This window comes from Cicer arietinum, chromosome 7 (genome assembly GCF_000331145.2).
Source record: "Cicer arietinum cultivar CDC Frontier isolate Library 1 chromosome 7, Cicar.CDCFrontier_v2.0, whole genome shotgun sequence".
In the NCBI taxonomy this organism is placed as follows: Eukaryota; Viridiplantae; Streptophyta; class Magnoliopsida; order Fabales; family Fabaceae; genus Cicer; species Cicer arietinum.
In genome coordinates, this window is record NC_021166.2 from 28,823,373 (window position 1) to 28,838,382 (window position 15,010).

The 15,010-nt window shown below is 33.4% G+C and overlaps 2 protein-coding genes across 4 annotated transcripts in view; both read right to left on the minus strand.

Moving 5' to 3' along the window:
• LOC140918915 (ADP-ribosylation factor GTPase-activating protein AGD5-like) overlaps positions 1-5,769 on the minus strand; it is a 14,799-nt gene extending 9,030 nt beyond the window's left edge. The window contains exons 1-5 of one of the 2 annotated variants that reach the window (XM_073363905.1): positions 5,708-5,769; positions 5,439-5,529; positions 4,708-4,762; positions 4,517-4,607; positions 4,146-4,365 (exon numbers count right to left, since the gene is read on the minus strand). In XM_073363905.1, the coding sequence (XP_073220006.1) occupies positions 4,146-4,365; positions 4,517-4,607; positions 4,708-4,762; positions 5,439-5,486 (414 nt within the window). In that variant the 5' untranslated portion in view covers positions 5,487-5,529; positions 5,708-5,769. Of the gene's footprint in view, positions 1-4,145; positions 4,366-4,516; positions 4,608-4,676; positions 4,763-5,438; positions 5,530-5,707 lie in introns of both variants that reach the window. The other variant, XM_073363907.1, reaches the window with a different exon arrangement.
• A 57-nt stretch (positions 5,770-5,826) lies between these two features.
• Positions 5,827-11,040, minus strand: LOC101492863 (ADP-ribosylation factor GTPase-activating protein AGD5-like). 2 transcript variants are annotated; one of them, XM_004516390.4, is made up of 6 exons: positions 10,778-11,029; positions 9,344-9,402; positions 9,075-9,165; positions 8,344-8,398; positions 8,153-8,243; positions 5,852-8,001 (listed from the first exon to the last, which is right to left on the minus strand). In XM_004516390.4, the coding sequence occupies exons 1-6, from the start codon at positions 10,826-10,828 to the stop codon at positions 7,755-7,757; spliced, it is 594 nt and encodes a 197-aa protein (XP_004516447.2). In that variant the 5' UTR covers positions 10,829-11,029; the 3' UTR covers positions 5,852-7,754. The 2 variants fall into 2 exon arrangements, with proteins under 2 accessions (XP_073220011.1, XP_004516447.2); XM_073363910.1 differs by lacking the exon at positions 8,153-8,243 and having other exon boundaries at positions 5,827-8,001; positions 8,313-8,398; positions 10,778-11,040.
• Positions 11,041-15,010: the final 3,970 nt, after the last annotated feature.

A 15,010-nucleotide genomic window follows, 5' to 3' on the forward strand; every position in this document is an offset into this window, starting at 1 on the left:
ATAGCCTGATTGATCATCAGTCTGAGAGAAATTCATGGCAAGCAATTGAACAAAGCAAGCTCCGTTGCATTTGGAAGCTTCAAAACAATAATATTGGAGACTCAAAATATTTAAACTTGAATATGTTTCAAGGAGAGAGCGCCATGCTTCAGGGAGATAAAGGCACGACCAGTACATCACATCATGAAAAGACCTGCAGAGGGGGGCCGAAGACAGGTGCATGCGTTCTCACGCAATAATGTAAGAACAAAAAGACAGGAATAGTAGGTGAAGCTCCAACACCACAACTGCTTAACCTCCTTTTAGACTCAATCGCACCATGAACACTCATAATAATATACACGTTCTACAGAAAGTTTCCTTTCCAATCACAATTGACTCTGCATTCTCAAAACTGGAGCCATGTTGCTATAAAAACACCATGCAAGAATGAATGATGGGAAACCATCTTATGGCAAAAAGAATGGGTAACAATTATAGACCACCAAACCAGAAAAATCTTGTTCCTAAAAAATGCAAGACACTAACTGCCAACCCAGATGCAATGAAGAAATGATGGACTGCGATGCAGCAAAGAGATGAAAACTACGAAGAAAGGATGGATTGTAAAGCAAGCTGTTGTTGTGGTTGCAAAGATGACCAAGTGGAGGCAAGGGTAGCGGGCGGTAGTGTTTGCTGGAGTTGTCTGAGTAAACTCACCATTCGGCCAGCTGTTTGTTCTGTTGCAAGATCTTTACCAGCACATAAAACCTCAGCAAACACCGAGACAATTTTTGGGATGAGTGTCTTTTGGGATATGAAAAACCGTCTTCCTCGAAGCATCACCACTCTGGAATGGGAAAACAGTTTTCTTTCTGTTTACAGCAAAGATAATCCGAACTTGCTTTTCAACATGTGTGGAATTGACATCATGCTTCAAGAGGCTCTATTTCATAAACTGGAATCAAGTAGCTACGTCAGCTCTTCAGTTTGCTTTCATCTCTTTGTGGTCCCTGTTATACGTCAGGTTGCAGGGTGGATAAATCCTCATCATCTGAGAGGGCAAGCTCGACTTCAACAGCCCATAAAGACAGATCCCTTTTGACCAGAATATCATCGTGCCACTGTTATGTGGACCGACAATGATGGAACAGGCATCCCTAGTTTTGTCGCCAAGAGCACTGGTCACCAGAGGAGCAGTCGACTACTTAGTATGAAGTCAGCTAATGCCTTATTGGAGTTTCCAGCAACAGGCAGTGTTGTATCTGCTAGGACTCCTGTTGCAGCTATCATAATTTCTAACCTAAGACCCGTGGCTTTTGGCAAGAAGCATATATAATCAGAATCAACCTTTGCTTTGCCAGCAATTAAATCAGATAAAATAACTACAGATTCTTATGGGGGTGCTGACGTCAGAGTGTCTATTCTTACAGTAAGTGATACAGTTGTTGTGGGGGCTGGCTCTGATCGAAGAACCTATACCTTATGGCACTGATGCAGTTGTTCAAGTTAAAGATGCTGAAATGTCAACAATGGTGAAGAAAAGTCTCCACGGGTTAGAATATTGGTCAAACCTACTCAAGGCAATGATATACGACCAGTGGGAGTTGATATTGAGAAAGATGCAGTGGTCTTAACATCCGGAGAAATATTAGGTGCTTCTGAGATTGGCTTGCTTGCTACAGTTGGTGTGACCTAAACCTTGAAAGAGCAGTGCCATGAGCTTCTTGCTGCCAAGCAGGATTTGTTGCAGCATATGAAATCATCTGTTGGCATCCTGTTTACCGGTGAAGATGACGCTGCATTCACTAACTTCAAATAGGTGATTGATGAATGGACATATCAAGAACAAAAAAAAGTCATTGGAAAAAAAAAACACACAGGGAAAGCGGTGCTTTTGAGGGAAGCTGTAGCGTCGTGGCTGGTGGTCTTAACATCTGGAGAAATATTAGGTGCTTCTGAGATTGGCTTGCTTGCTACAGTTGGTGTGACCTAAACCTTGAAAGAGCAGTGCCATGAGCTTCTTGCTGCCAAGCAGGATTTGTTGCAGCATATGAAATCATCTGTTGGCATCCTGTTTACCGGTGAAGATGACGCTGCATTCACTAACTTCAAATAGGTGATTGATGAATGGACATATCAAGAACAAAAAAAAGTCATTGGAAAAAAAAAACACACAGGGAAAGCGGTGCTTTTGAGGGAAGCTGTAGCGTCGTGGCTGGTTGCTAGAAAGGCAGCCGGAGTTGATGGTGACAAATGACTGTATGAAGCCAAAAAATTGAAACACTGAAAAAAGTGGTGCTGCCGGCGGCATTTGCTGCCGCCGGCAGCGGTAGTGAAGCACAAAGACAAATCACAAAATCAGAACATGCTCTGATACCATGTCAAGAATTAGAATAAAATTATATTTATTGAAACTTGAAAAATATTGGTAATACATCAGATATATTTATACTAGATTACTAAACAACCAAACCCTATAATTACTCATATATAACTAAATCCCTACTAGTACTCCTATATAACTGAATCCCTACTATTACTCCTATTCAACTAAATCCCTACTATTACTCTTATTCAACTAAATCCCTACTATTACTCCTATTCAACTAAATCCCTATACTTGAGGGATATTAAAAAGAAACATATTTTGACACTCCCCCTCAAGCTGGTGAATAGGTGTTCTCCATTCCCAGCTTGAATACAATTCTTTCAAAGTTGCTACTGTTTATCCCTTTAGTTAGAAGATCTGCAAGATTGTCATGGGAGGAAGATATGATACTATCCTTTGTCACCTTTAGAGTGGCTATATAATGAAAAACATCATAAAGCAGTTGATATCATTTGAATAGATAATCTTAGCCTTCTACCAAAAAACATAACAATTGAATATGAGTGAAAGTGAACCAACAAGGAAGGTTCAACGGATTCCCACATAAGATAGACTAATTGATAGCCTACTTGCTCCCAATCATCACACAACTCTTTATCAATTTCTGAAGACTTCTATGGTGAAATGATCTGAGTCTTTGACCAAAAAATATATGTTTGACAACAATCAATCACTTTAAATAACTTTCGCCATTTAGTTTCTTTGACATTATAGAGGGATTTTTCCTGAGAAAACAAAGGACAAAAGGCTCTTAAAAAAGGTTCCTAATTTACTGAGCTCCCTATGTGATGATTTTGGTTTTGACTCATCTTAGACAGCACACAGATAACAGAGAGATGTAGAAACTAGAATTGTAACGATAAGATATTGGCAAATAGAGGTGATGCACTGGAGATAAGGGTTCCCACTTACTTAACTAGGTCAAAACAGGGAATGGCAGACAAATAAAATGGGACCTGCAATAACATCACCTGAGCTTAGGGAGGTGGCGTGCGAATCTCACACTTCGATAAAGTTGTTGGCTCAAACAGCGTGCAAGAAATAGGGTCACCAATTGTAGGCAACTGACAAGAGAATTAGGGTTTTATGACTTTTTACCAGACCTATTGAGCATAAACTTTGATACCAAATGAGGATCAGAGGTAGTATTAGGGAAATTGTATTTCTAATTAATTCATTCTTCATTCACAAAGAATATTGAAATATTTAGATACAAGGCTACGCTAAAAATAAGGAAAGGGTCAAATCAAATATGAAGATAATCATCCTAATTTCTTATATAAGGCTAGGCTAGTCAAATATTTAGATACAAGACTAGGCTAATAGACCATCATCACAAGTACAAATCAAATCTCCATAATCTACGTTGTATCATTTGGTTAGGAGTTCGATCTCTGGCCCGTGCATGTGGAAAAACTTATAATGGGAGATGTTAACGTCGTAAGTTCATCTCAGTTATCTCAAAGGTTAGTGTTCACAGTTGCATGGAGGGTTACCTTGGTGTAACAAAAAATCTAAAACTGGGAATTTAGGATGCACAAGTCCCTATTGGGACACTTTTCTTAAAAGTAAAGGTGTAACAACCTAAAATTTCAGGTTAAGAGATTTATTTATTATAGCACCAAGGTTGATAATTGAACTCTGTGTTTTCCCTTATAAAAATTATACTGCTAAAAAGATACTAGTGACTCGACTCTGACTGTACAACTACACAATGACATACACAGCAGCACAAGAATATGTAAAATCAACAGAGATATAGGGATAGAGAGACCTGCTCAGGTCCTTTAGGAGGAGCAGGAACACTAATTCTAATAGCAGGAATTGCATTTGATGGTTGGTATTTCTTCCTTTCGTTAAAAGTATTCTCAGCAACATAATTATGCCCAGCTCTTTCCACAGGCTTTTGCCATTGTGAAGCAGTTTTCTCTTCTAGCAGTCTAGAAGGTGATCTGGGCTTACTGTCCTTTGCAACCCATCTCTTATCTTCATACCTTTAAATATATGCAGTGAATGAAAGAAAAAAAATCAGCATCGCCAGGAGCACCTAACAAGAAATATATATACTTCAAATTGTACAAAGATTAAATTAAATTTATAAAAATAATAAAAAATCAGTCTGATTCAAAGTATCAACAAACATACTTTGCACGAATGAAATTTTCAATGCCAACTCTGTCATAATTTGGGGGTAATTCTGCTTCCCAGTAACTATTTGCTTTCTCATTTCCCATAGCTTTTTAAAACAAAGCACAGAAATTCAAATACAGTGAGAAGAGTATATAAACTAGCAAAACTCAATTACCAGAAGGTCATGGACATTAAGATTCCCTTACATTGAATGAATGCAACCTGATCTGGAAGCCAGGTGTCCAAAGTAGCAGAGCGAACCTGCAGAAAAACTATTAAGTAAGCATATAATAAAAACATTATACTAGCAACAAGTTGAAATTTAGAGCAGCCTTTAGTTAAAATAGAAGTATAAATACTGAAACTATTATAACAAAAATTCAAAAAGAAAGGACCTAGGAGTATTTTTCAGTAGTTCCACGTCGAATTAGTAATTGATTTTAAATTGAAAAGGAAAAAAATTATAATGAAAGTTTTCTTGAACCAAGTAGATTAACACCCTAGCAATCGTTAAATCCACATTAAAAAAGAAATAACTGTCTAACCATATATTGACAAACAGATTCCCCACAGCAGTGCTACATGCTTGTAACAAAAAAAGCATGAGGCAAACTACCAGTTAAGGAATGCATATTCATTAATGTTGCTCATTTGGAAACCATATGTCAGCATTTAGCTAACAAGTGAGTTACACGAGCATAAAAACAACACAGTAACTCAAATCTCAAAACAAAACATTTAGTATAGACTCTTAAATTAATATTCTGCTATACAATTGGAGCAACATAGCCATAATGCAAACAACATACTTAATGTAATTGAATTCAGAGAGATTATATTTCCATATGAGACAACCATAACACACAAACTCTCCCTCATGACTTGCTTTCTCATAGATCTCAACCACTTACCATACAAAGGAACATAACATTATTACCTTTGAAATGTGTACCCCAAGACTTCGATGTATTCCTGAACACTGCATGCAAATAAAGATGCCAAGATTGACACTAGCCCATCTTGGGCCTCTGCAAATCAAATTTTTCGTAGAAAAACAAGAAATAAAATTAGAAAATAATCTTGAAAATGTTTAATACAAAGATAATCCAATATCCTCAAACGGAATAGTGTCTCTTTTCTTGGTTTCCTACTGTCATGAGAATGAAAAATAGCAATGGTGTCATTAAGTTTAAGCCAGATACATACTTAGCTTTGCAGTCAGCACACTCCCTATTCTCTGGTAATTTAAGAAGTCCTTCCAATACCTGCATAGAATTTAAAGTAAAAAAAAAACACACAGGGAAAGCGGTGCTTTTGAGGGAAGCTGTAGCGTCGTGGCTGGTTGCTAGAAAGGCAGCCGGAGTTGATGGTGACAAATGACTGTATGAAGCCAAAAAATTGAAACACTGAAAAAAGTGGTGCTGCCGGCGGCATTTGCTGCCGCCGGCAGCGGTAGTGAAGCACAAAGACAAATCACAAAATCAGAACATGCTCTGATACCATGTCAAGAATTAGAATAAAATTATATTTATTGAAACTTGAAAAATATTGGTAATACATCAGATATATTTATACTAGATTACTAAACAACCAAACCCTATAATTACTCATATATAACTAAATCCCTACTAGTACTCCTATATAACTGAATCCCTACTATTACTCCTATTCAACTAAATCCCTACTATTACTCTTATTCAACTAAATCCCTACTATTACTCCTATTCAACTAAATCCCTATACTTGAAGGATATTAAATAGAAACATATTTTGACAATTCTCATAGATCGTGCAGACACTATCAAGTTTCTCAATCATCTTCTGAGTCCTTATCAGCCACAAGAAGAAAAAACTTGTTAATAGCTAACTGAGCTCTATTAGCATAAGATATGATACTATCCTTTGTCACCTTTAGAGTGGCTATATAATGAAAAACATCATAAAGCAGTTGATATCATTTGAATAGATAATCTTAGCCTTCTACCAAAAAACATAACAATTGAATATGAGTGAAAGTGAACCAACAAGGAAGGTTCAACGGATTCCCACATAAGATAGACTAATTGATAGCCTACTTGCTCCCAATCATCACACAACTCTTTATCAATTTCTGAAGACTTCTATGGTGAAATGATCTGAGTCTTTGACCAAAAAATATATGTTTGACAACAATCAATCACTTTAAATAACTTTCGCCATTTAGTTTCTTTGACATTATAGAGGGATTTTTCCTGAGAAAACAAAGGACAAAAGGCTCTTAAAAAAGGTTCCTAATTTACTGAGCTCCCTATGTGATGATTTTGGTTTTGACTCATCTTAGACAGCACACAGATAACAGAGAGATGTAGAAACTAGAATTGTAACGATAAGATATTGGCAAATAGAGGTGATGCACTGGAGATAAGGGTTCCCACTTACTTAACTAGGTCAAAACAGGGAATGGCAGACAAATAAAATGGGACCTGCAATAACATCACCTGAGCTTAGGGAGGTGGCGTGCGAATCTCACACTTCGATAAAGTTGTTGGCTCAAACAGCGTGCAAGAAATAGGGTCACCAATTGTAGGCAACTGACAAGAGAATTAGGGTTTTATGACTTTTTACCAGACCTATTGAGCATAAACTTTGATACCAAATGAGGATCAGAGGTAGTATTAGGGAAATTGTATTTCTAATTAATTCATTCTTCATTCACAAAGAATATTGAAATATTTAGATACAAGGCTACGCTAAAAATAAGGAAAGGGTCAAATCAAATATGAAGATAATCATCCTAATTTCTTATATAAGGCTAGGCTAGTCAAATATTTAGATACAAGACTAGGCTAATAGACCATCATCACAAGTACAAATCAAATCTCCATAATCTACGTTGTATCATTTGGTTAGGAGTTCGATCTCTGGCCCGTGCATGTGGAAAAACTTATAATGGGAGATGTTAACGTCGTAAGTTCATCTCAGTTATCTCAAAGGTTAGTGTTCACAGTTGCATGGAGGGTTACCTTGGTGTAACAAAAAATCTAAAACTGGGAATTTAGGATGCACAAGTCCCTATTGGGACACTTTTCTTAAAAGTAAAGGTGTAACAACCTAAAATTTCAGGTTAAGAGATTTATTTATTATAGCACCAAGGTTGATAATTGAACTCTGTGTTTTCCCTTATAAAAATTATACTGCTAAAAAGATACTAGTGACTCGACTCTGACTGTACAACTACACAATGACATACACAGCAGCACAAGAATATGTAAAATCAACAGAGATATAGGGATAGAGAGACCTGCTCAGGTCCTTTAGGAGGAGCAGGAACACTAATTCTAATAGCAGGAATTGCATTTGATGGTTGGTATTTCTTCCTTTCGTTAAAAGTATTCTCAGCAACATAATTATGCCCAGCTCTTTCCACAGGCTTTTGCCATTGTGAAGCAGTTTTCTCTTCTAGCAGTCTAGAAGGTGATCTGGGCTTACTGTCCTTTGCAACCCATCTCTTATCTTCATACCTTTAAATATATGCAGTGAATGAAAGAAAAAAAATCAGCATCGCCAGGAGCACCTAACAAGAAATATATATACTTCAAATTGTACAAAGATTAAATTAAATTTATAAAAATAATAAAAAATCAGTCTGATTCAAAGTATCAACAAACATACTTTGCACGAATGAAATTTTCAATGCCAACTCTGTCATAATTTGGGGGTAATTCTGCTTCCCAGTAACTATTTGCTTTCTCATTTCCCATAGCTTTTTAAAACAAAGCACAGAAATTCAAATACAGTGAGAAGAGTATATAAACTAGCAAAACTCAATTACCAGAAGGTCATGGACATTAAGATTCCCTTACATTGAATGAATGCAACCTGATCTGGAAGCCAGGTGTCCAAAGTAGCAGAGCGAACCTGCAGAAAAACTATTAAGTAAGCATATAATAAAAACATTATACTAGCAACAAGTTGAAATTTAGAGCAGCCTTTAGTTAAAATAGAAGTATAAATACTGAAACTATTATAACAAAAATTCAAAAAGAAAGGACCTAGGAGTATTTTTCAGTAGTTCCACGTCGAATTAGTAATTGATTTTAAATTGAAAAGGAAAAAAATTATAATGAAAGTTTTCTTGAACCAAGTAGATTAACACCCTAGCAATCGTTAAATCCACATTAAAAAAGAAATAACTGTCTAACCATATATTGACAAACAGATTCCCCACAGCAGTGCTACATGCTTGTAACAAAAAAAGCATGAGGCAAACTACCAGTTAAGGAATGCATATTCATTAATGTTGCTCATTTGGAAACCATATGTCAGCATTTAGCTAACAAGTGAGTTACACGAGCATAAAAACAACACAGTAACTCAAATCTCAAAACAAAACATTTAGTATAGACTCTTAAATTAATATTCTGCTATACAATTGGAGCAACATAGCCATAATGCAAACAACATACTTAATGTAATTGAATTCAGAGAGATTATATTTCCATATGAGACAACCATAACACACAAACTCTCCCTCATGACTTGCTTTCTCATAGATCTCAACCACTTACCATACAAAGGAACATAACATTATTACCTTTGAAATGTGTACCCCAAGACTTCGATGTATTCCTGAACACTGCATGCAAATAAAGATGCCAAGATTGACACTAGCCCATCTTGGGCCTCTGCAAATCAAATTTTTCGTAGAAAAACAAGAAATAAAATTAGAAAATAATCTTGAAAATGTTTAATACAAAGATAATCCAATATCCTCAAACGGAATAGTGTCTCTTTTCTTGGTTTCCTACTGTCATGAGAATGAAAAATAGCAATGGTGTCATTAAGTTTAAGCCAGATACATACTTAGCTTTGCAGTCAGCACACTCCCTATTCTCTGGTAATTTAAGAAGTCCTTCCAATACCTGCATAGAATTTAAAGTAAATAATAAAGAAAATATTTAACCAAAAGAAAAAAGGAAAAGGGGGCCAAAAGTGCAAGCAAGTATCAAATGAAACCACACTCAAAAAAAGAAACTATCCAAATTAAAAATTGCAATCATCTCGTCTTCTCTTCTTTTTCAAATAGTCTAGTTGGCAATTTATGACGAGTTGGGTTACCATATTCTGCTACATAATACCCCTCTCATTGATTTTCTACATCATGGAAGTATCTTTCCGGGTAAACGCCGGAGGAAGGTTAGACACCTCATTTGGTGTGCTATCATTTGGTCTATGTGGTTAATGCGGAACAGGATAATTTTCCAAGGTGATGTGTGCTATCATTTGGTCTATGTGGTTAATGCGGAACAGGATAATTTTCCAAGGTGATGTTGCGGATTGTTCAGGTATAATAGCTCAAATAAAGATCACCTCATGGGGATGGTTTATATCTAGATTGGGTTCAAGTCTAAATCTTCATTCTTCAGATTGGATTTTTTCTTTTGATAGGCAAATGTTAGTATTTGTTAGATTATGTAAGTTTTCCAAAATCGAACCCGGGACCTCCTGCATGAAACTCCTACAACATCCCTTAGCTCACCAACCGAGCTACCCTCCATGGCTTCAGATTGGCTTGTTAATCCTATAGGTTGTTTAGGTTTGTTGCGATGCCTCTAAAAAGACTTGGGAGTTTATTTCTTTGTTGTAATGTTGTTACTTTTTTATTGGTAGGAGTACCTCTTGTACTCCATCAATATATTTTGATTATTAAAAAAAATTGTTATAAATCAGAATCTTAAATATAAATAGCCGAAGCATAAATTATGAATTTATGCATTCATGATTAGAAAACCATTTTAGAAACAAATGTAAATTGATCAAGTAATCGAGTAATGTAAAATAAACCAAACATCAAAATCCAAATGTATAACGTTTTAGAAACAAATGCAGTGTTGGTCTTATGCAGTAAATAAACATTTTATTTTCAAATCGAATAAGATCCCCCCCTCAAATGCCTTTTCATTATTACTGCAACAAACTTCGTCGATTAATTTCTCCTCAAATTTAAAAAGTAATCCAAATTAACTGAAGAAAAACAAAAAAGAAATCATACTAATGATAATAATAAACAATTACTATTATTTAAAGAAAAACAGCTAATACTGGCATAAGAGATCACAAAAAGTCGAAAACATGGAAATTTGATTCCTCAATACACGAATCGGACAATGATTGAATCGAATCTGATGCATAGTAAACGATGATTGATCCGAAGCCAATTGTGAATTCAGGAACGACATACATGAACATATAAGCATTTACATTGAAAAACAAATCATAACATTAAAAAATAGGAACCTTTTTGTGCTTGGCGTTGAGCTCCTTAGAAACGTTGGCCTTCTCGTTCATGATGATTATACGAATGCGATGATCAACGAATGAAGCAGAGATCGAGCGAGAGAGAGGAAGAAGAAGAATGTCGAAGGTCAAATTGGTCTTTTCACGCAATTTCTCTCTCCTCTCTCTCTGTTGATTGTTTGTTTATGATAACAGTAAAAATGCTAGCAAAACAAAAAGATTATTACGGTGAAAAGGGAGAAAAAAGAGATACATGAGCCACCTATGGTACCGGTACTGGGACGAAATATGGCATTTTATAAAAAATTAAGTTACGAGTATGTAAAAAAAAAACTTAAATTTTTTTATATAATTAAATTAAGAGAGTTAAATCGTTGAATTAGGATATAAATTTGTAATAAAAGTTTAAAAAATTGTATATCAGGTTTGTTTATGGTAACAAATTGACTTAGATACATAAATAATAATATAAATATATAAAAAATCATCAATTTTACTCTTCACGAAATAACGTAGCAAAATAGAATATCACAAGTAAAATATTAGTTAAGTATCTTAGTGTTTTACTATTTTAGAAGTATACATGTTTTATAATGAGTTACCGATTGGATTGACATTTTGTGAGAAAAATAATGTTAGTAATATATTTTTTAACACATATTTTTCAATATACTCTTTTGATTGATTAATATTCACGTGAGTCCCACCAAATTCATGAGTTCACATGCTTTGGTGAGTTCAATATGAATTTTAACCAATAAAAGATAGTGCGTTGATAACACTCTCGTTTGAGAAATATCGTTCATCACTTATTTGATAACTAGTATAATAGATATTCCTAAATATTACTTATTTCATCTCACAATGAGTATTGTTTAAGATTGTTGTACACGTATTAAAAAATGTAATAATTAGAAGAAAGACATAATTAATTTTACAAAACTACTCATTTTACTTATCGGTGAGTTTTTTACTATTATCAATGTAAAGTACAATAATATTTTGTAAGTTGTGTACATAGTAATTATTGAACATTAAAATTGCATTGAAAATTAAGAATGAAATTCATTTTGAGATAAGTTTATTTTACTAAAGTGATACTCATTATAAGATAAAGGAGATATTTTATTTTTGTCTCTCTAATTATAATTTTTTATTTGAATTATAAACCAAGGACAATAGAATAAAATATAAAAATATATATTTAAGAAACAAATAAAATTATAAAATATATTTAAAAATATAAATATAAATTAAGATAGTTTTATTATTTTATATAATCTAATAAATTATTATTTAACATTTTAAAAACCATTAATATTAGTTTAAAATTTTAAAATAAAATTGAAAAAGTTTGAAACTTTTTTTTTTTTTTTTTTGATAAATGGATTGTGTAAATATAAAATTATTTTGTTACTTATTTATTTTATTTATTATTTTTTGTTAATTTATAATATTTTAAAATATTATAAGTTAATTTGAAAAGAATAGTATATAATTGTTTTACAGTTGTAATTTTGTCATTTAAATATGATGTATTTTATATTATGTCGTGATAAAGTGTGTATGAATTATATGAAAAATTAAAATAATATTATCTTATTTGTTATCATGTGCACATTAAACACATGATATGATAATATTTATCATGCCACTATTATATCATATTTTTATCCTACATTTATATCTTATATTGTATCTTATTATTTGCATCAAATGAACCCTTTATTAACAAATTATCATTGAAAATATTTTCAAAATAATTATCATACAAGGGATAAGTTGTCACTTAGCTATAATAGATGGAACAAGTTCTCACTCGTGAGATTGAACTGTCTTACACGGAACAAGTTTTCACTAATAAAATTTTTAAAATAATTATCGTACATAGAACAAGTTGTCACTCAAGAGATTGAACTATCATACATGGACAAGTTGTCATTTACAAGATTAAAGTTGAATTATCATATATGAGACAAGTTTTTATCGATAAAAATTTCAAAATCACTATCACATACAAGACAAATTTTCATGAATGAGATTGAACATTTAATAAATTTTATCCTTGCAATTATGATTAACTTTTATATATTACACTTTAGTTAAAATATATATCTAGTCATATGTTACAAGTCTCCATCTCTTATTGCTTCTAATTTTCCATGTATATTCATACTTTATATAAGTTAATATATCTTTTTAAGTCTCATAGAAAAGCAGTGGTAAATTTATATAAATCAACCACACACCCGCGAACTCGTACGAATACAAGTATTTATTAGTTTATTTTCTAGTATCAATTTTCCCGTATATATATATATATATATATTTCCTCTTGACAATACTACATCCATCTTATTTATAAAAAGATCAAAATCAATATGCTTATCAATTGTTTTAACCTTTTGATTATTTTTACATATATACCTTTATAAAAAAAATGCGAGACACTAAATATTTATTAATTATTATATTGCAAAGACAAACATCTTAAATTAAATTATAAAAGTAATTCAAACAATAAGTTGTTAGTGCAAAAGTGATTTTTACTACAATCCTCTGATTGATGGTTTGATGATAACAAAAACAATAAAAACAATATCCTCTAACTACATTTGCTAGTATACAAATTAAGTTAGAAGATAAGATTTATATCAATTACTATCTATTTTAAGGTAACATACTTTATGAATAAGATAGATATAATAATCTGAGTGTTAATTAACACGAATAATATTATCACCTAATGCACAAGTAATTATGTCTACTAATAGAGCAATTCATTATATACTAACAAGAGACATTGCAACAAACGTCTGATTGTTCATATCCAAGTCAAAAGCAAATGATATATAAGTTAATGAACGATCCTCTGATCACAAAAGAAAAATAGCACAAATATGATCATATTTCTTTGACAAAATCAACTATGAGTAGGGGTGAGAATAGGTCAAGCCAGACTAGGCTTTGAAAGGCCCGAGTCGGGCCTACGATTAATTTTTTAGACCTAAGTCTGACCTACGACCTATCATGTAAGACCCATAATTTTAAAGTACACTTTATGTATTTTATATATTTTGGATTTTGACTCGGAGGCTTTTTAGCCAAAGTTAATAATATTTTGGAGTTTATATGATCAAAAAGTTATTTTGATGCCGTTTAGAATTACTCGTCGATAAATAAATTTAAATTAAGTGCGGAGAATCCTTTACGTAGAATTTAATGCGTTACGGGTGAAATGGTAATTTAACAAATATCTAGATATTTTGGGATATTTGTTAAGTTATATTTAATATATATATATATATATATATATATATATATGTTTGGTTGGAGGGAAAAAGAAAGGAAATAGAAAGGAAGGAAAAACAAAGAAAGGAAGGAAAATCCGATTTTCCATCTTCTTCCTCTGCTACCCGCGGCCATTTTTCCCTCCTTCTCCCATCTTCATTTTCGTTGCTTTCTTTTCTTCAAGACTAGTAACCCAAGGTTGGGTGAGTGTTAGAACAAGGATTTCGCAACTCCACTCTTCCTCTTTGATTCGAAAACGAAGAAAAACGGTATTTGAGATTCAAACACAAACCCCTCCGTTTCTTCTAGATCCAAGCTTCATTTCGCGAAGAGTTAGAAGGGAAAGTTGCTCACTACCACGCCACGGTGCTAGGGGACCAATTTGGAGGCGACGTTGCGAGCGGAGATTTTTACCGGATTTGCTCACGGTACCGGAAACGCACGTTAGAGCTAACGCGAAGGTAAGGGCTCCTTCCAAACTTTTAGTTTGCATCTAGGGCCTTATCTGTGATTGTGTGGAAACGAATTTTGTTAGGATTGGAGTATTGTTTTGGGAAAAATGAATTTACCTCACGTATGTAAGAGTTTGAATAAATGAAATTTATTATGTTGATTTGTGTTCATCGTATTTGGCATGTTCATACTTGATGTTTGTTGATTGATGTGTTTTGGTGTGAATTATGAATTGAATGTGAGAATTTGTTTGAGTTTGTTTTGTGTGGAATTTGAAAACCATTAAGTTAAATGAGTATTAAGAATGGGGAATCTCTTAATGTCTTGTTTACTTAATGTGTGTTTGTTTGTGAAAAATCGTTTAAGTTAACTGGGCGTTAAGAATGGGGAATCTCTTAATGTCTCGGTTACTTAACATTTTGTTTTGAAAACCGTTTAAGTTAACTGAGCGTTAAGAATGGGGAATCTCTCAATGTCTCGGTTACTTAA